This window comes from Megachile rotundata, chromosome 1 (assembly GCF_050947335.1).
Source record: "Megachile rotundata isolate GNS110a chromosome 1, iyMegRotu1, whole genome shotgun sequence".
Classification (NCBI taxonomy): Eukaryota; Metazoa; Arthropoda; class Insecta; order Hymenoptera; family Megachilidae; genus Megachile; species Megachile rotundata.
The window spans coordinates 16,016,168-16,038,769 of NC_134983.1; the positions used below are offsets into that span (position 1 = coordinate 16,016,168).

The 22,602-nt window shown below is 34.4% G+C and overlaps 4 protein-coding genes across 7 annotated transcripts in view; 2 read left to right on the forward strand and 2 right to left on the reverse strand.

Annotated features, from left to right (window-relative positions):
* Nucleotides 1-324: 324 nt before the first annotated feature.
* On the forward strand, nucleotides 325-2,463 carry LOC100877943 (ubiquitin thioesterase otubain-like). Its single transcript, XM_003700147.3, has 6 exons — nucleotides 325-477; nucleotides 552-723; nucleotides 791-843; nucleotides 1,136-1,435; nucleotides 1,536-1,736; nucleotides 1,936-2,463. Exons 2-6 carry the CDS (start codon nucleotides 681-683, stop codon nucleotides 2,131-2,133), a joined length of 795 nt encoding a protein of 264 aa, XP_003700195.1. The 5' UTR covers nucleotides 325-477; nucleotides 552-680; the 3' UTR covers nucleotides 2,134-2,463.
* On the reverse strand, nucleotides 2,451-3,803 carry BORCS7 (BLOC-1 related complex subunit 7). The gene is made up of 3 exons (XM_003700148.3): nucleotides 3,414-3,803; nucleotides 3,159-3,318; nucleotides 2,451-3,091 (listed from the first exon to the last, which is right to left on the reverse strand). The coding sequence occupies exons 2-3, from the start codon at nucleotides 3,294-3,296 to the stop codon at nucleotides 2,912-2,914; spliced, it is 318 nt and encodes a 105-aa protein (XP_003700196.1). The 5' UTR covers nucleotides 3,297-3,318; nucleotides 3,414-3,803; the 3' UTR covers nucleotides 2,451-2,911.
* Nucleotides 3,804-4,106: 303 nt separating this feature from the next.
* eIF3g1 (eukaryotic translation initiation factor 3 subunit g1) overlaps nucleotides 4,107-22,602 on the reverse strand; it is a 52,607-nt gene continuing 34,111 nt past the window's right edge. Inside the window, exons 1-3 of one of the 2 annotated variants that reach the window (XM_003700149.3) lie at nucleotides 5,724-5,876; nucleotides 4,771-5,217; nucleotides 4,107-4,690 (exon numbers count right to left, since the gene is read on the reverse strand). In XM_003700149.3, the coding sequence (XP_003700197.1) occupies nucleotides 4,278-4,690; nucleotides 4,771-5,215 (858 nt within the window). In that variant the 5' untranslated portion in view covers nucleotides 5,216-5,217; nucleotides 5,724-5,876 and the 3' untranslated portion in view covers nucleotides 4,107-4,277. Of the gene's footprint in view, nucleotides 4,691-4,770; nucleotides 5,218-5,723; nucleotides 5,877-22,602 lie in introns of those variants that run through there. The other variant, XM_012297873.2, reaches the window with a different exon arrangement.
* scaf6 (SR-related CTD associated factor 6) lies at nucleotides 5,902-11,497 on the forward strand. Of its 3 annotated transcripts, none has more exons than XM_003700150.3 (8): nucleotides 5,902-6,074; nucleotides 6,620-6,790; nucleotides 7,386-8,046; nucleotides 8,117-8,188; nucleotides 8,370-8,766; nucleotides 8,844-9,247; nucleotides 9,338-9,703; nucleotides 9,914-11,497. In XM_003700150.3, exons 1-8 carry the CDS (start codon nucleotides 6,056-6,058, stop codon nucleotides 10,206-10,208), a joined length of 2,385 nt encoding a protein of 794 aa, XP_003700198.1. In that variant the 5' UTR covers nucleotides 5,902-6,055; the 3' UTR covers nucleotides 10,209-11,497. The 3 variants fall into 3 exon arrangements, with proteins under 3 accessions (XP_003700198.1, XP_012153236.1, XP_076390953.1); XM_012297846.2 differs by lacking the exon at nucleotides 5,902-6,074 and adding an exon at nucleotides 6,102-6,531; XM_076534838.1 differs by lacking the exon at nucleotides 5,902-6,074 and having other exon boundaries at nucleotides 6,634-6,790; nucleotides 7,448-8,046.

The following is a 22,602-nucleotide window of genomic DNA, read 5'->3' on the forward strand; positions in this document are numbered from 1 at the left end:
CAACTACGACTAACTTCAATAAATGTTGGCAGTATGACCAACAATAAAACTTTTAACCTGAATGCATTAACGCATAGTAAACTAGAGGCGACACTTGCTGTCGGCGCCTCTGTTCTTTAGAAAATGCTGTGCAAACAAACAAAATTGAAAATTTAAATCGAGCAAATATTTTGTATATTTCATATAACATCAGTTCTTTTCCTTATTCACATATATTTGTCCACCACATACGTATAAAACTGATCGTATATATATAAAATGGTATGATAGAGAGACAACTCTAAGTGAAGGCGAGCCTGCTGAAGTTAGCCGAGTTGCATGAAAGAAGTTGGTTTCTTATTGAACGGAATATATGTTCGCATTGCATATCAGTGAAAAACTAGTAATATCTGATATGTTTGTCTCGCAATGAAATTTGATATTTCCATTGCCGAATTTACAAAAGAGGCACAATTTTTAGTTGATAAACTCTTTTTCGTAAGTTTACACATATGAAATATGAGAATTTGAAATATTGATATTGTAACTATATTGAATTTACCCTGTTTTAGGAGACATAGTTACCAATCTAAGCATTTAACTACAAGGGTATATGTCTTTTCAATTTCCACATGGACATCAGGCTTTTATTTACGACTGGTAATTTGACAGTCGTTTTAAAATTTATGAAATTCTAAAATATGGAAGAGACATCCTGTACAGAACAGTTAACGGAAAACACAGGTTTTAAAACATATAATTTAGTTAAAGTAAAATGGACGTATAACTCACCAAATTTATTTTATTACAGACATCAATCAAGATGAGTTAATTCTTCAGCAGCAAAGGCGAATTGAGATGGAGGTTAATATTCACTTCTTATTGCTTTTAAAATGTATTTATTGAAAACTGCTCTGTCAGTTAGCAATTACTGTTTATTTAAAAATTGTTTAATATTATTCAATCATTGTTACTAGTATTCGTTCTTGTTTTTTGTTTTGTAACTTTTATAAACATATTATTTTATTCTTTGATTTATTTTAAATTAAAATACAATTATTATAATTTGACTGAATAGATCATGGTAATTTAATATTTTTATTTATTATTCTTCTAGTTAATATTGATAAAGAATGAAAAAATATTGATTTTTCAGATCTCCGAATCTATTGCTTTGGTTGGAGAAAAAGAACCTATTAAAAGTTTAGAACGGGAATACCCAGAAGATGAAGTGTATCTTTCAAAAGCTAAAGCATTGGGTCAAAAATACTCATACATTAGAAGAACCAGACCAGATGGAAACTGCTTCTTTAGAGCTTTTAGTTATGCATATCTTGAAAAATTAATTGGAAATAAAGATGAATACGAAAAATTTAGAGAACTTGCATTAAAAAGCAAAGATAACTTAGTAGCATTAGGCTTTCCCCAATTTACTGTTGGAGATTTTCATGATACGGTAAATATATTTATTGACAAATATTATAATAATAAGATTGCAACATACTTGCAGTGCTTTATTTATAAAAAAGAATTATTCTTTTGATTTTAAATTATAGTTTATGGATGTAATTGATAAAGTAGGAGGGGATGCAGAGTCAAGCTACATTGAATTACATAAACTTTTTAACGAACAAGGTTGTTCTGATTATGTTGTTGTCTATCTTAGATTAATTACATCCGGTCAATTAAGAAGCGAAGCTGATTTTTATCAGCACTTTATCGAAGGAGAACGTACAGTTTCAGAATTTTGCCGTCAAGTAAGAGTTATAAACATTAATTTACTTAACTGCTTTGAATGAACAAAAGTTATTTGTACAAAAAAATATTGATAAAACTAGCAGTGAAAACAGCAGTTAATATTGTTCATAACTTTAAATGAAAATAGATTCTAATTTATATGTGTTTCATATTGTAATCAAGTTCATTTAAATCATTAAAAACTATTTGGTTTTGTAGGAAGTGGAACCAATGTACAAAGAGTCTGATCATATTCACATTATAGCAATGAGTACTGCTTTAGGTACTGGAGTACGTGTTCGGTACATGGATAGAGGTGCTGGAACTGAAGTAACTGCACATGATTTTCCTGAAGGTGCTACTCCAGCAGTTCATTTATTATATCGTCCTGGTCATTATGATATTTTATATCCTTGATAAATTGTATGTTACGATTTTTTGGAAAGTCTCTTTCACAACAAGGATTTAATTATTTAGCAAATTGTATCTTGTGTATGTAGTCAAAATTTATAAAACTCTTATTTGGTGAAACGTCACAGCACTATCTTTTTACATAATTAATTTAAACATTATAGAATACATAATATAAGTATAAAATTTTGTGTAAAGAAGAAAATGTATTTACATAGATACTGTATCTTTTTAAGAAGATACGAATTTGTCATTTACTAATAATTGTATCAAATTCTTTTCAAACTCAGGTTATGAATTAAGTACATCAAATAAATAACAAATAATTTAACAAGATATTTATTATTTTTTATCTTTCAATTCACTATTAAACATAAATCGTCGTATACGCATATGGATACACATACACACTCACACATGCATTTATATTTGCAGAATACATTATGCATAAATTTAAGTCAGAATTGAAAATATTTTGTCAAAAAAAAATATGAAAAGGTACAGAATTTAGATACTTTAAGGAAATCTTTAATAATATATCTCATAAAGAATAAAATTTAAAAGTCAATTACTGTAATAGATGTATTTATACTAATAATAAATAAATTCTATAAAATATTTCTTACACAATGAACTAATTACATGTAATTCGAAATTATTAAGTTTATATAATTACAAAATTAATATCAAGATCAAATAAAATACTAACATATAAATAAATCTATTAAAAGTATATGATAAACTATACACTGTTCATAAAATTAAGGTAAGTATTTATTATAATTTATCTTTGCATGGCACGTACTTGTTCAGTAACTTCTTCTAAAATCATAGAACTTCTATTAATAGATTCCATTTGATATTCTAAGTGAGTTGTTATAAGAGCAATTTTTTTTAAGTTATTTTCTGCAGTTTCTAATCCATGTTCTTGTTGTGCAAAATTTTTTGCACTATGCAACAACATCTGCAAATTGTCCTTCAATGAAAAAAGAAACTGATGTTTGTATAAAATTTATGTAACAAAATATTACCTCACTACTTTTTGAACCTCTCTGTATTTGTCTTGCAAGGGATGCAATATTGTTTACATTAACTTGTACTCTATCAGCTAATCTCATTTTTGACTCAACGAATAAACTACGAGCACTTGTACTTGAAGCTGAAGCCATACTGCAGCAGTGTTTAACAATTCTATAATAAATTTTTCATTTATTTTATTTCAAAGTTCATATTCTTGTTTTCTTATTTGTTATACAATGAAGAAGTTACTTAAAGTGTTATATTACCTGTGATTACACACTAATAACTTAGAATAATATTAATTTTCTATGTCAATATATATTACAGAATTTAGTAGTGTATTTAAAATTTATAGTAGAAGCATATTTAAATAGGATCTTGGAATGTTTTTTCTCCTTTTTGATACTGTGTGCTTAGAATAATAAATGTCTATTAGTACAAACAAGGTATAAAATGAGCACAAACATGTTTATACCTAATGCACTCAGATATGATACAGTATCGCTAATTGCACGATTTTTAGAATAAACGTTTCCACTATGTGGGTCGTTTCTAAAAACCAGTTTTCACTTTTCGTTTTACATACTTTTATTTTTCTTTTGTTTTGCAATTGGTAATTTATTTGTTCCTAGGAATTTTTTGGAAATTTTACTGCAACCACTGCTCTTAGTTATATTGCGCATTTTCTACACGCAACGCGTTACACTTCACGCGCTTCTTTTAAACACGATTAATTTCAACCACTAAGCATGTTGTAATATTTATTACCAATTTTAAAATTCCTTCTTGATATTGCAATCTTAATATAAATACATAGACATTTATCGATAATTGTTACCAAATTGTCGATAAATACGATTTTATAAGAAATTCAATATACGAATGAAGGTAAACTTTAAAAAGCATGTCGGAATGAGAATTGTACTCAGGATTCAGAGGAATTAATCAAATTCAATTAATAAAGTACAATGTACAGTAGTGTACAATTTATTTTTAATCTAAGAATACAAATTATATTTTCATAGACATGTATATCATATTTTTACAGTAGCAAATGGAATAATCCTGAATGAGATAAAGATGGTAGTACTCTGTAAGAAGTGATCAAAATTATTCTTTAGTTAATCATTTTAATTACTCTGTTGTTGTGGCTTTGACCAATCCACATTCAAAATAAGATGGTCATAACCATAGCCATTAAGTCTACTAATAGCTTTTCCAGCATCTGCTTTATATTTGAAATGTACATATGCAAATCCTTTACACAGATTTGTTTGCTTATCTTTAGCAAGGTAAAATTTAAGGACAGAACCAAATGGCTTGACAAGCTCATCCAAGTCAGCATCTGTAGTACTCTCTGACAAATTAGAAATACGAATAGCTGTTGTATCATCCCTTCTTTGCATCTGCATCGAGTCTCCGCGTTTATTGGCGCCATCGCGCATACCAGGTGGTACATATTTGCTTCCTTGAGGTTTCAAATCTGTCATTGCTCCAGGAGCACCAGTAGTAGTAAGTGGTTTCTTATCATCTGGTACTTTTCCTGATAATTCAATTTTATGAAATCAATAGATGTAAATTATTTCTTTTTACTCAAAATCAATTCATAACAATAAAACATACCTCCAGCAAGGACTGTGTCCTTGTAAGGACACTTTGATGTCCAATGGTCTCCATTACAATTACGGCATTTAACTACACCTTTATCTCCCATATTCTTTAATTTATCAAGATTATCCTCTTCAACCTTATTTTCTTCTTCTTTGCTAGAAATGAATTGCATGAAAACATCTTCACCGCCGACTGTAGTAGCAGGATTAGGTCCAGGTCGATCATCTGCTGAATCTCCAAATTTAGCCCAATTTTTACGTGCAGCAATTGTCTTTGAAACTACACGTCTTTCAATTTTGTATGTACGAACCACTTTGACCTTTTTATTGTCTTGGTTGTATTTATATTCAGTAAGAATTTTGAATCCATTCTCATAGGTTTCTGAAGGAGGAGGTAATGCTCCTCCCTCTTCTTCTACCTCATCAGCCCAACTGGATTTTGCTTCTGCTACTGGCATATCTTAAATTTATATAAACAGTAATTTTAATTATGTTATACAAATAGAAAGTATGTTAGAAGTATGGTGTAATTGTGATAATTAAGCTATGCATATTTATGCACTTAAAATGTTATAATAGAAATATATAATAAATGAACATATGTAAAAATATAACGACAGTTTCTCTTTTGATTTCGTTTCTTTGTATGAACTCTATGAACATATGTATGATCTGTACCAATGTCAATAGTCCAACAATAATTTATAGGTTACGTGGTTGAATCAATTTATATCTATTGTCTTGTAGACAATATTCAGTGGTGTTAAAATTAATTAATCATAGTCAAATGTTTAGAATGAAAGTAGACAATTAAAAAATAAAATATTCTTTCGTACAATAATGTATATTGTCAAACGTTCATGCATCGAAGCAAAAATGACAATTAGTGATAGAAGAATATTTCATTTTCTTTTCAATTTTACTCAGTTCGTTTGCGTGTAACTTAGAATATATTGAATATACTACCTTCAACAATTGCAATTTGAAGCAATCACAAAAAGGACCAATATAAATAAAGAGTGACAAGAAAGCAACTATTCTCATGAAACTCAACCGAAATGGCTGAAATGGAAGAATTTCCGCATGTGGTAAGTTGGAGTGTCAGCGACTCTGGTGGTGATCCTACCAAGTATGATTGCTCCGGAATTAATGGCGACGTCTAGCGTTGTCGTGTTCAGAGTGTGAGAAAATAATGTTTTGCGGAGGCGTACTTCGATTGTGCACGAAAAAGCATTAACAAAAGTAAAAAAGTAGACGCAATTGAATTCAGTGTGAAAATAAAAAAAGTATTCACGATAATGGACCAGGCACCTGCAGGTAAGAAAAGAATGTTGTGATCTGACGATTTGGCCAAGCGCGGTTTTGCACATTCCCACTCCGGGCGAGCATATTAACGTTCGATCTTTTTTTATTAATTGTAATACTTGTGATCCGTCGTTTTAGCATTTTAGTTAGTCAGAATTGAGAACCCGTGAATTTTCACATAATAGATGTAATTAGATATGTTAAAGGAAAGACAAAATGTAGATTCTAAATAGTAGGTTATGTAAACCTCTGCACATTCTGTAATATTATTAGGCTATGATTAAAAAACAAAGAAAGAACTGTTCACTCAATGAATTTAATTATTTCTCAGGCAGATCCCCATAGATACATTAACGATGCAATGAGTTTCAAAACAGATTCAATATTTCAGGTTACGATGGGCTGATTTAGGACTGCATACTTTAAAAATAAGAGATCCTATTTCAGTACTGTATTTAAATACTCTATTGTAATCATTTATATTGTAATAATTGTATAAGTAATTCATAATTACTTGGTCACTGTGCTAATTCTGTCCTTTTTGGTATAATACCCAGATACAGAGTTACGGAACATCATAGACAAGCTGGCACAGTTTGTGGCTCGCAATGGACCAGAGTTCGAGCAGATGACGAAAAACAAGCAGAAGGACAACCCAAAGTTTGGTTTCCTGTTCGGTGGAGAGCACTTCAACTACTATCAATACAAAGTGACTACAGAGCAAGCCAGTAAGTGGGATACAGCCCCTTAACAGCTACAACAATTGAGAAGCATAATGGCCATGCTTTATTCAACGAACAACGAATGACTTTGAAAAAGAGATACGGGTGAAAGGGTCTGAATTCGTCATAGCGAACAAAACTATTATTCATCGAATATGAGCACTTCGTTTCAAGATTTTGGGATTGCTATTTATTAAGCAGAATGCTTTAGCTAAAGATGTATTCTATTTCTTGGCAATGGTGAATTTTAAGAAGATGTAGTTTTAAGATTCTTACTGGAGCTTATCTAATACGGACTACGTTGTTGATATATTGCTTCAATCTATGTGGGAAATACAGTCCATTGTACCCTGTAATACCCTAGTACTGTAAAAAAAAAGTAAAAAAATACATGTATATATATTATATAAAACAGGGAAAGAGTATAGTGCTCCCAAAAGACTTACTGAATTTTTGATATAATTCTCTCATAAATGCCAGGAATTTTATTATGCACTGGTAGAAGATAAGACTCAACAGAAATTGGACTATTTGTATACTTTTTCAATATCCATTGAAGGAATAAAACATCTTACAATAATCCACCGTCATTCGTTTACAGTTTTAAAGCAAAAAGGAATAAATCCAATGCAAAATGCAGACCCACGTTTAAACGTTTCGCAGCAGCAGCAAACAGCCGCTACCGTCGCGCAGCCACTGAATAACGTCAATCTTGCACCTGGCCTAAATACTCAAAACAATGGATTAAATCCAGTAGTGGGGATTGGACCAGTTGGAAATCAAGGTGGTCCCGTTATACCTGGAGTACCAGGACAGATTGGAGGGCCAGGAAATGCAGGACCAATTGGACCAGTGCCTGGTGCTATGGGAGGTGTAAATCCACCTATTGCTGGTGTTACTCAACCGGTTAACATCAGTGGGCCCCCTGGATGGCTTCAAAATGAATTGGCAAATCTTCAATCACAGCAGACCACGCTACAGGAACAAGTTAGACAATCAGAACAAAATCTGGCTGCGCAACATGCTGCATTGATGGCACAACAACAAGGGAGAGTTGAGGATGCTGTGAGACAAGCGCAAGAGACAGCTTTACAAAATAGTGCGCAAAGCACAAATACGGATTTGACTGCATTTGATGCAGTTCTACAGCCCATCATTGATAGCTGCACAAAAGATAGCATCAGTGCGGGGAAAGCCTGGATACTTCAGAACTCTGTTACTCCACAAAGTAATCAAGTTGTTGCAGACCATTTACTAAAGAAGTATGTTTTTCTTAAACATCAATTGCGTCGTGTTAAAAATGTATCAACTACATTTAAATATTTCTTTCAGAGTAATTCAGGCAACAAATTTTAGTCATAAACTCCATATCATCTATTTGGTCAACGATGTCTTGCATCACTGGTAAGTAGATTTATTTAAAAATCATTTGCAGATTTTGTACTGTTCATGTTAACTGAAAAGTGTATGTTTTAAATTAAAATGTACCGATCGAAATTATGAAATTCAGTAGTATTTAAAATTGTAGAATTTGATAATTTCCGTGAAATGCGTGAACACGATATTTAATTTTAAACTTCTTTAGTGCAAGAAAAAAATCTATGGATCTTCGCAAGGCAATGGAAAGTGTTGTTGTTCCCATGTTCTGTAACACTTCATTAGCGGCGTCAGAAGAACAACTTAATAAATTAAATAAACTATTAAGCTTATGGGAATCAAAAAATAATTACTTTGATGAAGGAATTATAGATAAGTTGAAACAACCAAGTACATCTTGGTCTGAGTATCAGGCTAACCTGGTTGCACAACATGCTGGTGCAATTACGCCAATTACCACGTCGACAAAGCAGACCTTTGATAATTATCAAGCACAACATCAAGCGTTTGTCACTCATGCTTTAAGACAAATTCAAAATATTGAGCAGCAAAAAATAGCCATTGATCAACAATTGAAAGCTCCGCCGCCACCTCCACCACAATTGGTAAGTGCCGGCGAACTTCTGTCGGCTTCATATCTGTGCATTTAAGAGATATTAACAAAAAATATGACACTTTACAGAATCAGCAAAATATGTCTATGCCACCTAGTCATTCCGGCCCTCCTGCTCCAATAGGCACAGATGTAAATTTCAGTCAACCACCGCCTGGATGGGGCGTACCTCCTGGAAGCGAACCACCGCCATTTTCGAATGTTCCCTTGCCAGATTTTTCGAAACCTCCACCTGGATTTGGTCCACCGCCCGTTATACACGAGCCTTCCGTTGAAGATTTAATGCCCAGTATGCCTTATTATGAACTTCCTGCTGGTTTGATGGTGCCTCTAATCAAATTAGAAGATGCTGAATATAAACCTTTGGACCCGGAAGCTATTAGACTTCCACCACCTGCTCCTCCAAGCGAGCGATTAGTAGCAGCTGTAGAAGCATTTTATGCTCCTCCTAATCATGATTCTCCGCGGGATAGGTAAGTTTATAATATAAACTATGTGTAGATAAAAAAAGAATTATGAGAATAGTGAACAACATTTTAACATACAATGCATGAACGTTACAGCGATGGATGGGAAAAGTTAGGTTTATACGAGTATTATAAGGCAAAGAACGCTGCGCGTAAGCGTAAAGAAGAGGACATAGCAGCCGGTCTTAGGCAAAAATCAAAGTCGCCTTCGCCAATTCTCAGGCCAAGATCCAAAAGTCCTAGTCCACCAAAGAAACGATATCGAAGTAAATCACGAAGTAGGTCGCGTTCGAGATCGAGGGGTCGAAGCAGATCCAGATCGCCTGCAGCCAATCATAGACGCAACAGTCGTAATAGTAATTATAATAACAGAAGCAGGAGAAGGAGAAATAGCAACAAGGATCGAAGTCCTGACAGGAGAATGGACAGGCAAGATCGAAGTCCGACACCACCTAGTTTTCTGTAAGTATAAATGTCCTACTATAAAATATTGCCAACAAAAATCACAAAGTCAATAATCGTATCAAATGGGTTAACTTTTAAAGTATGAAACCTAAATTTTGTTTACTTTTCTGGGAACACCGTGGTACTCGCTACATGCTTTAATGGTTAATTCCAAGTATTATTAAAGTGTAACGAAAAGTTTGGTTCTCACAAATTACTTAATTCCAGCGGATCAACTTATAGTAAAGCTCCACAAGAAATTAGTCTGGATGAGAGCAACAAGGGTCATCAGTTGCTCAAAAAAATGGGCTGGAGTGGTGCGGGACTTGGTGCCAATGAACAGGGTATCGAAGCACCTATATCGGGGGGTGAAATTAGAGATAAAAATGATCAATATAAAGGCGTTGGTATTAATTTAAATGACCCTTACGAGAACTTTAGGAAAAGTAAGGGTCAAGCATTTATTACTAGAATGAAAGCAAGAGCGGAAGAGCGTGCCGAAGAGAGGGGCGAACGGGACTAAATATAATCAAGTAAACTAATTAATTTGTCTATATCTCTTTCGACGAAATATAATTATTGCGTGCAGCATTATCCAATGATCGACATAATTGTTCACTCGGGTGACAGCGGAGGCTTCCTTTGGATAAAAACTAGCGTAAAAGGAGGAGACTCGGGGATCAAAAACATTTCAATAAAACATTTCAATGTCCTCTAATTCCTACATTTCTAAATTTTTCTAAATCCCCATATCCTCAATTACTAAAAATTGTTTTCAGATTTCAAATTTCCAAATCATCAAATTTCTTAATTTCTAAATCCAAAAAAACATTAAATTAAAGTTCTAAAATCCTCAAATTCCCAGAGTTAAAAAAAAGTAGAAAAACTAACACGCGACGATTCCTTTTCTCCCTACGCCGCCATTTTTCCTAGGGAAGCTTACGATTCCCCCGTCAGTGTTTATTGATCTTAGCACTGTTTCGATAGTAGCGTAATCAATATTTTACACCTTTCATCGGATTTATCGTGGCACATTGTAATCGTTTACAATCGAAATCGTGATTATATACACTGATCTACGTTATACAATTTTATATTGTCGTCAGAAAAATACCAATGGATTATTTTTTATTTGAATACCACGAGGAAAGAGAACTATCATTTCCATAGTGTGTCGATCATTCGAGAGCATAAATCATTGTCTCGTTTGTACATCTTCGTGTGAGGAAAATATCACGAGTGAATGTTGAAAATGAGAATAATTGTTTATAAAAGAGAAAAAAAGAAAACGATTGCTTGTCAATTTATAAACAAGACAAGAGTTACGTAAGTTTACGGTTATCGTATACACTCGGAACGACTGTTATTTACTAGATCGAATACCGATGATGCATACGCCCGAAAATGAAACACGATTGTATGCATCCATTGTACATTATGTACAAAACTATTGAATGTTCGGCAAGGTTACCGCTAAATGACGATAGCTGATTTTGTTTATTTACAATTTTCAGACATCTCGACGATAACGTAATTTTAAACATACAATGATCAATTTATCAAAATCGGCCAATCGTATAATCCTCTCGCGAACCGAGCGGCGTAAGATTTATTTTAATTGTAAATCGAGGCGACACATTGACTAAAAGTTCCATTCAACTCCTGTATGAAATTATGATCTAATCCGAGAAACGTTTCGTTGCGGAAATAAAATGAATTTTTAATTCGTGCATCAATCGTTTGCACGTGGAACTAAAGCGTACTTGTATTTAGTAAGTTAATAAATGGTTATATTGGATACATTAAAAACAACTGAACGAACAGATGCCTGTGTGTTGAGCTGGAAGAAAAAAGACAAGTTATACGGCGAAAGCGTGAGTAATTAAAAATTACCACGTATTCGTCGCATGTTCTCGACGTGCACTCGTTAAATCGCGCAAGAGAATTACTAGGGAAAAGCTGTCGAAGAAAATGAATTTAATTGCCTTCAAGATAGATACAGAGTAATGTGTTCTCGGTTTCTTTCTGCATTTCTTTTTTATCGTCGACCATAACGCGCATGCAGATGAAAAAAGAAGTGTTATAAAAATGTTCGTAACTGGCTAAGAACGACTCGGTGTCCGATGGCACTGTTTTAATCGGGAGTTGCCTTCTTGAACTCCCCCAGCGACAGTTGATATCGAAACCGAATAAATCCACCGTCAAACCGGTTTCCTACGATAACAGTTGGAATACACGCTTGGTGGAGTAAACAAAGCCAGAACGATTGTGTGCGTTCTTTAACAAGAATCCTACAAGGCCGTAACAGCTTTGATATTCTTTCTACATCACGTGATATTTTTCAAGTGAAACTTTTCTGGCTATGACTTGCGGGAGGGTCGATCACCGGATACATTGTTTCATCATTTCGCAAGCTAATTTTTAAACCTTATTATTATCAAATTAAATCCAAATTTATAAATTTACAAATTATTAAATTTTCAAGTTCTGAATCGTCGAATTTCTGGATTTTCAAAAATTTCAGTTCTCCAATTTCTCAGTTTCGAGCTTCTCGAAATTTCCAGATTTTCGAATTTGCAGATCATTGAATTCTCAAGTTCCAAAATTCTCAAATTTTCAAACTCTCAAATTCCCAAATTCTCAAATTCCCAAACTCTCAAATTCCCAAGCTCTCAAATTCCCAAACTCCCAAATTCCCAAACTCTCAAATTTCCAAACTCCCAAATTCCCAAACTCTCAAATTCCCAAACTCTCAAATTCCCAAATTCTCAAATTCCCAAATTCTCAAATTCCCAAACTCTCAAATTCCCAAACTCTCAAATTCCCAAATTTTCAAATTCCTAAACTCTCAAATTCCCAAACTCTCAAATTCCCAAATTCTCAAATTTTCAAACTCTCAAATTTCCAAACTCTCAAATTCCCCAACTCTCAAATTCCCAAATTCTCAAATTCCCAAACTCTCAAATTCCCAAACTTCCAAACTCTAAAATTCTCAAGTTTCCAAGAAATAAAAATTTCCAAATTTTCAAACATTCACCAAAATTCCTGAATCCTCAAATTCTTAAATTCACAATTCCTAAATTTAACAAATCCATTAGGATTTTCCGTTCCCAGAATTCTAATTAAAAACAGACGATCGAATTTTTGCAATTTGATTGTCTTTAACTGTTGCGTCATTTGATTTTCCCATGAGAAATTGTATGTCACGATGTTCGTAACGTCGGTAGATAACTCTTCCCCGAAATTACCAAAGATAAATAATTATACTCCAGGAACATTGAATTTGATAATGAATCTGCAATATACAACGCTGCCACTTCTCCTTGATAAGACAGCTGTATGAAAGACAAAGGTCATAGTTAAAGAGATCAACGAATCGAAAAATTTCAGATGTAAGCAAATATTTTCTTTTTTTTTTATTAATCAATGCCTTGAAATATAATCTTACTGATATGGGTAACACGTAATATTTACAGTATTTGAATTTTTTTTAATTTTACTATTTTATCTCTTTGTTTGTATATTTTGTAAAAACATACTTACATTGTTTTTAAAATTTTACTATTTGCGTTCAATTTTACTATTTTGTTACATTTCTATTTTACCATTTTTAATATTTTCTATTTCACCACATTTCATTGTTTTACTATCTTGACCATCTTAGTCAGATATTTTTATTTTCCAATCAAATTTTGAAGAAATTTCTCAAAAATTCCTAATGTGCATTAATTTCGAAATAGACGTCAGAAACGTAAAGTCAAAACATATAAACATTGTTCAAAACATTTTCTGGAAAATGCACCCTACGGTACTCTACAACCAGTAAGTTCACAGTCTGAAGAAGGGTAAACTTTACCGATTCGCGCCAAGTTATAAGACACAGTGCAACACCAGGTATGAGACGCACGGTAAACTCTTTATACAAATTATATTTCTTATGAGTCTATTTTGCATCTTGAAGACTATGTAAAAAGAACTGTCTACGCTCGTGGGAAACGTTTGCGTGCGTTTACAGTCGTCTGATGCAGCACGTTTAATAACAACGTGACACTGGACTCATAAAAGTATGCAGTGATAAAAAGTAGATTACGTCGACGATTTGACAACAGCATTCAAGCATTGAATGCTCGTGTTTGCTGTGAAAGTGTTATTTTTAGAGCTTGATGTTTAACTTTATGTAGATATTCTTAGAATGGAGTTATCTATTAGCGAAAAATTAATTGGGTAGAAATTTAGTTTTGAGATTTAGGGCTGAGATTTGAGTATTTGTGAATTTGGGAAAATGAGAAATTTAGGATTTTATTTGGAAATTTTTTAGAAGTTAAAATTCGAAAATTTTCAAATTTGGAAATTAAATTTGATCTCGAATATGAATGCAAGAATTAGTAATTTGATATTGAAGCAATTTAGAAATTTGGGAATTTAAAAATCTGAAAGGTTATACAAACTATAATATAAGAATATTTTATATAAAATATTAATATATTTATGTTATATAAAAAATAAATTTCGATAAATTTATTTACTAGCAATTTTAAACAGTAATATTAAAAATCATAGATATGACGTTTTTTGTCTTTAATGATTCAGTATGTCCTCATTTCTACTGTCAGTGTGTTAATAAATCTCATTAAGGTGTTCTATACACGGTTCTGTGCTAGATAATGTGTTAATCATTTTTTTAATTTGACGTTTTAAAAACACCTTGTAACCTTTTTCTTGAGCTAAATTTAGCTGGACCTGTTTCATTTAGAATAAGTTAGCAAAAGGTAATCTATAACGTAGTGGAAGTTATGCACTTTGACATTTCATTAACGAAGCTATCTAATTTTGCATCCTTGATATGCGGCTTGTAGAGTGTCCATAATACTGCTGATTATCTACCAATATCACAATTATGAAAGACCAAATTTAACGACAAATTTCCAAATTTGAAAATTCAGTATTTTGAAAGTTCTACATTTCTGAATTAAATATTTCTGAATTTCTGAGTTGGAATTTCTAAATATTTAAAATAAAAAATTGTATGTTTATAAACATATAAATTCCTAAATTACTAAATTCTTCAATAACTAAAACTTTCATAGTCAATAACTACAAATTTTTTAAATTTGAAAACCTGAAATTTCTACATTAATAAATTTTCACATATGTTTACCTGTTCGTAAACTTCCAAATATATAAATTTGTAAATATGTAAATAGCCATGGAAGTACACTTTGGTTTCCTAAATAGTTTACGACCTCGCTATATCGAGGCGAACACTACGCAACGTGACACATTTATCATCGCATAGGCAATGAAATTTCATTTCTTTTAAATAACTGAAAGAACACTACATAATTTACAATTGAGTTAATTTGCAATTCAATTAGTATAGATAAATTTCTGCAAGCATTAAATGCTTCAATTTCTGCTCCATAGAAAATACCACTCGCACTATCGGTGCCGAAGCCATAAATCATTGAATACAAAAATGAACAATTCGATTCCGCAATCGATTTCTGATAACCATAATACCTTTTGAAAGTGAGCCATAAACCACTGTCACAGGTAACAGGTGACCTCAAAGTAATCGGAAACCGGATCTCGCACTCGAGACGCGTATTTAGACCGGAAGTATGTCTCCAGGGTTTACTTTAAATAGTCACTGATACTAGTGGTTTCCTTCTACGTGGCTATCGATAACGACAGTCGATCGTTGAATTCAAGCGAACGTTCTAGACCTTTCTATTTTTGGTATTATGATAACGAACAACTATAATTAGCTTCAAGTTAGTAACACCAACGTTAATAATACGTTTCAACGCGCTGCACAATGTTACAAGCATGAAAACATTGCTGTTAGACATCACTATCTTACTGTGGTTGGTTTCCTATATTTGAATAAAAAATCAAACACGTTTCTAAAGCGTTCGAACAGTTCTTTCATGATTAGAAAAAATTGGAGGAAAAAGGTAAGTGGTTCAAGGAGAACTTATATTTACATTTTCAAGAGCACATTTTGTTGAAAGTATAATGTCTTATCATGTACCTTTCAGCTACATAGAAACAGGGTGGCATAAAGTGTTACAGGTTGTGTTTTGTTGGAACAATTGGATCATGGATCCCTATGTCTCTACACTCTCATGTTCTCAAATCTAACCCTGCCGTAGATCATTCAGAAATTTTTTAATATTCAACTATTTTTAAAAATCGACGATTAGACCTGATTGAACTACCTCGCCATATTTTCTCTGATAAACTTATCCATTATCACCTTGTTCTCTTCTTACTAGTATAAATGTATTCGTATGTACCTACACCTTAATCCAAAACTCTATTTCCGTGTGGTTCCTGTTAATTTTTTACCTAAAATGCTTTTGCTCTACCCTTTCCCGTAAAGTTCATAAGTACTCACTCGCATGAACTTATAACTTCATGTACTCATCCTTGATTCTTAATAAGGAACTAAAACTAAATTAACCGATTAAAAAATAGACTTCACTTGTTCTTTTTTTGTACGCATTTTCCCGTATCTCTGGGGACATCGAAAGGTGCACGCAGACGATCGTGTTCAGCGATCGGCATACCTGCGTGTCGGCTGACGCGGACGGAGAAAACGGGTTAGCGTGACTGGCGAATTAGAGAGAAACGCGTGCAATTCGCGACCAAGGAGAGACAAAGTGTGACTGGAAATGGCAGAAGAGAGAGAAAGAAGGAGAGAATGTACCGCGTTACATTCCACGTGATCGAGAGAGAAAGAAGGGCACGCCTCGATCGCAGAGTCACGCGCTCGACCACGCGTTTACCCTAACCGACACGTGCACGCAATGTGTCCTGTTCGTTCGATCGCGCCATTCGCACACGACAGAGCCGCTCGGTTATTTTGCGCACGGTGTGCGATGACATCTCTCGGACGTTGGTCCGTTATATGCAACTCGAATCGCGAACTCGGTTACATCAGTATCACGCGTGCAATTGCACTTTGAAAATGCAACTTTTTACGCGAACGCATACGTTCAGATAACGCAACGTATTGTGTAATTACAGGTTGCTTCGATACGTAGCTCCAGGAGAAATTTTTTATGCGAGTGGAATTACGTTCTTAGCGAACGATGCTGACTTTAAGGATACATTCGAACATTTTGCAATTCGAAAATGTCAAGACTTCAACTTTCTGTTTTCCAAATTTTTCATTAACAGATTACTATATTTTCAAATTTGTAAATTTTTGGAATACCAATCTTTTAAACATTACAAATCTCACAATAGAAATAAATTTGAAAATTCTCAAGTTACATAAGGATACATTCTCACATTTTTTAAATTCTCAAATTTCTATGTTCCTCCATTTTCAAAGCCCTAAATTCTTATACCCCTTCATCAAATGTACTCACGATATTGGTAGGTGCTCTAGCTTGATTTGCCCATCTCCTGTATCATTAAATACATTAAAATTATTCACGTAATCCATGAATTTCGATATTTTGTATCGAGTGAACCTTTGTTCACAGCAGGTGACTTCTTTCGCGCTATTAATTCGAATCACGATGATTAAATTGGAGCGTGAGATAGCACGGTGTAATCATATTGTCAGACCGGAGGCATCGTACAATCAAACGGGGCACGTTTGTGGGATTTTCAGATTCAAGTACAGATTCAGTATATTCCTTGGGAACGGGCAGACCTATCAGGATTTCTTCACGGGACACGAGATCAATCCAGAACGAGAAGGGAACGTTATATTATAACCACGTAACTGCTATAATCAGTGCTGCATTAACCAATAAGCGAAACAAGCACTTGTAGCATCGAGGAAAGGAGAGACAACTTGAACTTTAAAACCTTTAAAAAATTTGTTTATATGATTTATATATAAGAAATATCATTTAAAATAGTCATGAACTTTTATCGAACAAGAATATTTTTTCGGCAGTCAGTACATTAAAAAATAAGTTTTATTCAAAATTTTGTCAGTTGAAGTATTTGAACAAACAGGACTTAAAATATTTTAATCAATCGCTTAATTAAGCCTCTCAAAAATGTTAACCCAGCAGTGCGTATAATTACGTATCGACCGAGCGAATGTTCTAATTTGTCAAGGACACCGAACATTTCAGAAAAATATTTTCAGGCGATAATCGAGGGGAAGCACCTTGATGCACTCAACGATGCAATCACCATGACGTAATTACTTTCACGTGCCTTGTCGCTCAACCCTTGTGTAACATTCTTTTTCTATTTACGTTTTATCTTGTTCTTCGAAAGGCGTGATTACATCAATCGCTATTACATATTTGTCACCTTACTTCTAATTCGATGTTCTTCAGTTTTACGTAACGCGTATTACACGTTCCTCGACATCAAGATGTTACGTAAAGGTCTGAGAGGGATGAAAGAGGGTGAAGCGTTTAAGGGGATCCCTTCGAGTTATCTCATTGGGATAAGGGATGTAAAAGGACATAAGAATAAGGGTCATATTTACTGAAAATAATATAGAGAATATGCAAGAATAGAAGCTATGAACTTTTAAAATTATAGATTTTTTAATTTTATTCTGGCACTTGCAACTTCAGATTGAAGCTTTTTACATATAGAGCTGTATAGAATTTTATTGGAGAATAAATGTATACAAATTTTAAAATGTTTGTAGAATGTTTAGAATGTTTGTATAAATTTTTAGAGAAGTTTTTAAATTTTTGAATGATGGTAAGAAAGAATACCGAATATCAATTTACTGTTTATGAAATTGAAGCTCGACCCACATTGAAGCATTCCCAAACCAAATAACTTTTAATTAACCGTGTTGCAACTGGCTTGCATTGACGAGTATGAAAATCCTAGTATAAAATGTCGGGGATGAAAACATGCAAAATACGGTTGAATATTCATTGACATGAGTCCATCCGTGGTGGTCGTTCTATCTAAAAGTCACGTAGGCGTATGGTGGTACACGGCCACTGTATGATGCATAATTTGATCCCGGCTCAAAGGGGAATCCGTCGAGTGCTCTAGAAGGAATTTAAATTGCCCGAGTCTCGTGACAGAATCCGGAATCAAAGGTTAAAGATCTGACCACGATAACGAACGCCCTATCGAGGGGCGTTCGTTAAAACTGGCTACCAGTCTTACGTTTTTGAACAGGCAAGGCGATTAGAAGTCGACACGAGACACCGCGACGTGCAGTTGATGTACCAGATCGAGAATAACTACAAGTTGCCACAGATTGCGTTTATTTTCTCCCGTGCCGTGCAGAAAATAAGACGTCTATTTTCGAATCGGTCGCGTTACGCGCGTACCGGCGCATACGTCAAGTTCGCTTTAAAGAGGGAACGAGCCAAAAAGTTCGCTTTCTGCCGTGAAATGTTCAAGTACAATATGTACGTTATTTGGTAAATATATTAGCACTTAACATGTTGCTTTTGTGCTCACGTACGCTTAGTTAAGATACCTCGAGATAACGCATACGTGCACGAGGCTGACGATCTTTTAATTCTTCAACTTTCATATTTTATAACTTTCAAATTCCCGAATCTGCGAATTTAGAAATTTTTTATTTCACGGATTTCGAAACGGTGGAATATGCCTTAACGGGGTCTAAATTTTCCTCGAATGGTGATTCAGTCGTTACTTAATTTATGGAATAATGTGTTCTTTATTTATAACATGTAGCATATTAATTTCCTAAAAAAAAAAAAATAAAATTATATATATACAAGTTCTGCTCATGAAACTTCCAGCATAACTTTACTCTATTATGTATCAACAGACATCTACATATGATGTACATATGTCAATGTTAGATACGTTAAGTCTTTCATTCCACCGAAGTCTTTCATAGTCTTTCAAACAATTTAACGTTACAAAACAATGACGACTGAAGTTTAATTTTCCTGGAACGATGCACGAGTTCTCAGGAGTTATCAGTCGGCGACACGTGTCTCGAATGTTGAATTTCGTTCCCCGAGAAATTGCTCGAAAGCGAAAGATTTATATACTTCTCCCTTGTTGCATTTACTGTTTATGTGCTAACTTGATCGCGATTTCGTCTCGAAATTACTCGTCCTGTCAGGTTGCAGGTTTACATAATCACAAATGCTTGTACTTTCTAGTCCGTCTGTGGATTTCAACGTCATAAAAATGTTTCGTAATGCGTAAATCTCGCTCAGTAAAACCACGTCGTTAGCTGCATTCTTTCTATTCGAAGTACGTTCTCGACTTTAATATAGATGGTCAAATGTATAATCGTTCGTGATCGGGTAGAAACGAGATCTAGATTTCGCAGGTGATCTGTAAAACGGGAATAGTATGTCACTTAAATCAACGATGGGCAATGGGCAGATCAACTGTCTTCTACGGCGCGTGACTTCCATTTTCCTGCCACTGACGCTCCTCCATTTTACCACACAAATATTCACAAACATTTCAATTTTCAAATTTAAATACTTTCAAAATCGTAAGAATTAAAATATACAGATTTTCTTCAGATTTCCAGATATTTTTTTCATGTCCAAATTTTCAGATTCTCAAATTTACAGATTTACAAACTTTCATACTTTCAAATTTTTTAAATTAAAATTTTTTGAAATATATGAAAATTTTCAAATAGGGTTATTAAGTAATTGATCAATTTTTAATATGTCCTTGCCACACTGGACACAGCATATACAAGATAGTTCCTCCAGCAATTTTGAGCACATGATTGCTATAGAAGGTTACTAACAGAGATATCAAATTTTATTTTTGCAGGTTTACTCCATTTCTAGCTCTTTTACAATACGAGATATTATTGGAATAGCCTGCGAATGTCACATAGAGCGTGATAAGTAAGGGTTAATAATGCACACATCCAACGACCTTATTTATGAAGCTTGCCACTCGGCTAAGCGTAGTTATAGTATACATTATTCAAAGTAATGGTAATTTAACTATTTAAAGCCGCATGCTGCACGCGTTTAAATCGCTATATCAATAACAAGGTATAACCCCGATTTCCGTAACGCCTCTGACCCGACTCTTTATACATTATTAGGTATGAAATTGAACGCTTTACACTTTGTAATGCAAATTTCATTATATGCGGCCGGGCCCTTTTAGATGACTCTAGACGTGGATATAAGAACAGAAAAAATTGAGGAAATAACTATATTAATAAAACATCAGCGCTGGATAATCAAAGCACCTAAAATTTTTATGACTGATTTTAATTAGGACAATTATTAAGATAATTTCATAAATAAAAATAGGGGAATGATTAGTAGTGTCTATAATTATGATTCCTCGTACCATATTTTTGTCAGTAAAGCTATTATAAGTTCCTTAAATACAAGTTTGCAGTAACATTTGCTCCAAATTCCTTTCAGATTCGTCCCCAAATTTATGGACCGCCAAGTTTCTATATTTTCATATTAATAGATCCCCAAATTCCTGGATCCTCAGATTCGTATGTCTTCAAACTCTTAGATCTCCAAATTTTGAGATTGTCAAATCTCTATAGATCACATTAATAGATCTCCTTCTGGATTCTCAAATTCATCTCTAAATGTTTATGTCATCAAATTCCTAAAATTCCATATTAATAAATCCTAGTTTCCAAACCTCAAAACCTTCAAAGTCCTATGTCCCCAAAGTTCCACCCAATCCTAAACTTGTAGTTTCCAAAAATCCCTAAAAGTCGATGAGCAGGTTGTTACCCAGCAGCCATATGTTTCTTGTGGAGGTCAGATTTGCTCTTGACTGTAGCCGGTTGTCCAGCAAGGGTTAAAGGATCCGACGGCATTCGTTGGTCGAAGGTTTTATTCATGTCGAATGTGTTAAGGCATCATTCGTACGGCAGGTTAACCCGGTTTGATACGAAGCCTTAAGGCTTTATCCGGGCTGAATGCGTCGAGGCACGTAGACCGCAATCGAGAACGGACGAGGAGAAGCAACGAGAAATAAAAGGTAACGAGGGTAGGGATGCAGCGGTGAAGAACGGAGCAAGGAGAATGGAGATGGAGCGAGCGCGTGACAGGACACGTGACCGGGAGCACACGGTGCTCGCGTGACCGGCCCTGTGACGTCACGCGCACGTGTCACATAGCGTGGTAACTCTTATCCCTCTCTTCGTTCAACTCTACGTTCTCCGAACGTTCCTCACCTTCCGTACCCCTCCAAGCATTCGCCACTCGCCGTGCTGGTCAGTAACGTCTCAAAATCCCATGTCGCCCCCTCCCCTTTCGTGACTTTCACCAGGAAACTCACCATCTTATTTTTCCCTGTTGCGCTTCACCCTCGCCCTTCTGACCGTTCTCTTGTATCCCGCTGAATTCGTGATGTGACGGTCGCATTTGCATCGTCGCGTGAGTCGTTATGTGAACACGTGGTCCGTCCGGTCGAAGAAAGGAAAAAAGCGCTGGTTTCTCTTTGGGTATTGTCCAATCGAAACGGAAGGATGAAAGTGTATGCTCGTGAAATTTAGTCGAGGATCGGTTTCGGACGAGCGAAACTTTTACGCTTGTTACTTCGGCGTGTGGTGATTTCGTGAAGTGCGGAATCTTATCAACCGGTCGTCGAAAGCTGAGGTACGTAATTTGGTTTACTGCCTTCGCGAAATTACGATCCTTGAATATTTGATACGTCTCACTGATATCTACCTTGCACCATGTTCGTTTTAAATGCGAGAACATCACGTGCGTGTCTGTTTACGTCCACGGTACGGCGGGGAACGGTAGACGCAGGCAGATCGACTTGTTATCTTTTTATCATTTTATGATTCAAAAGTCGGCGTAAAATTCCAAATTATCGGGACGTTTACATTCGATCACATGACGAAATAAGAATTCGAGTCTACAGATCGAAACGACACATACAAAATGCAGATTACTTTGTTTTTGTTTTTGTACAATACATGAGCGTGGTATCGCCGAAGCTATTTCTAGATCACTTTATCGATC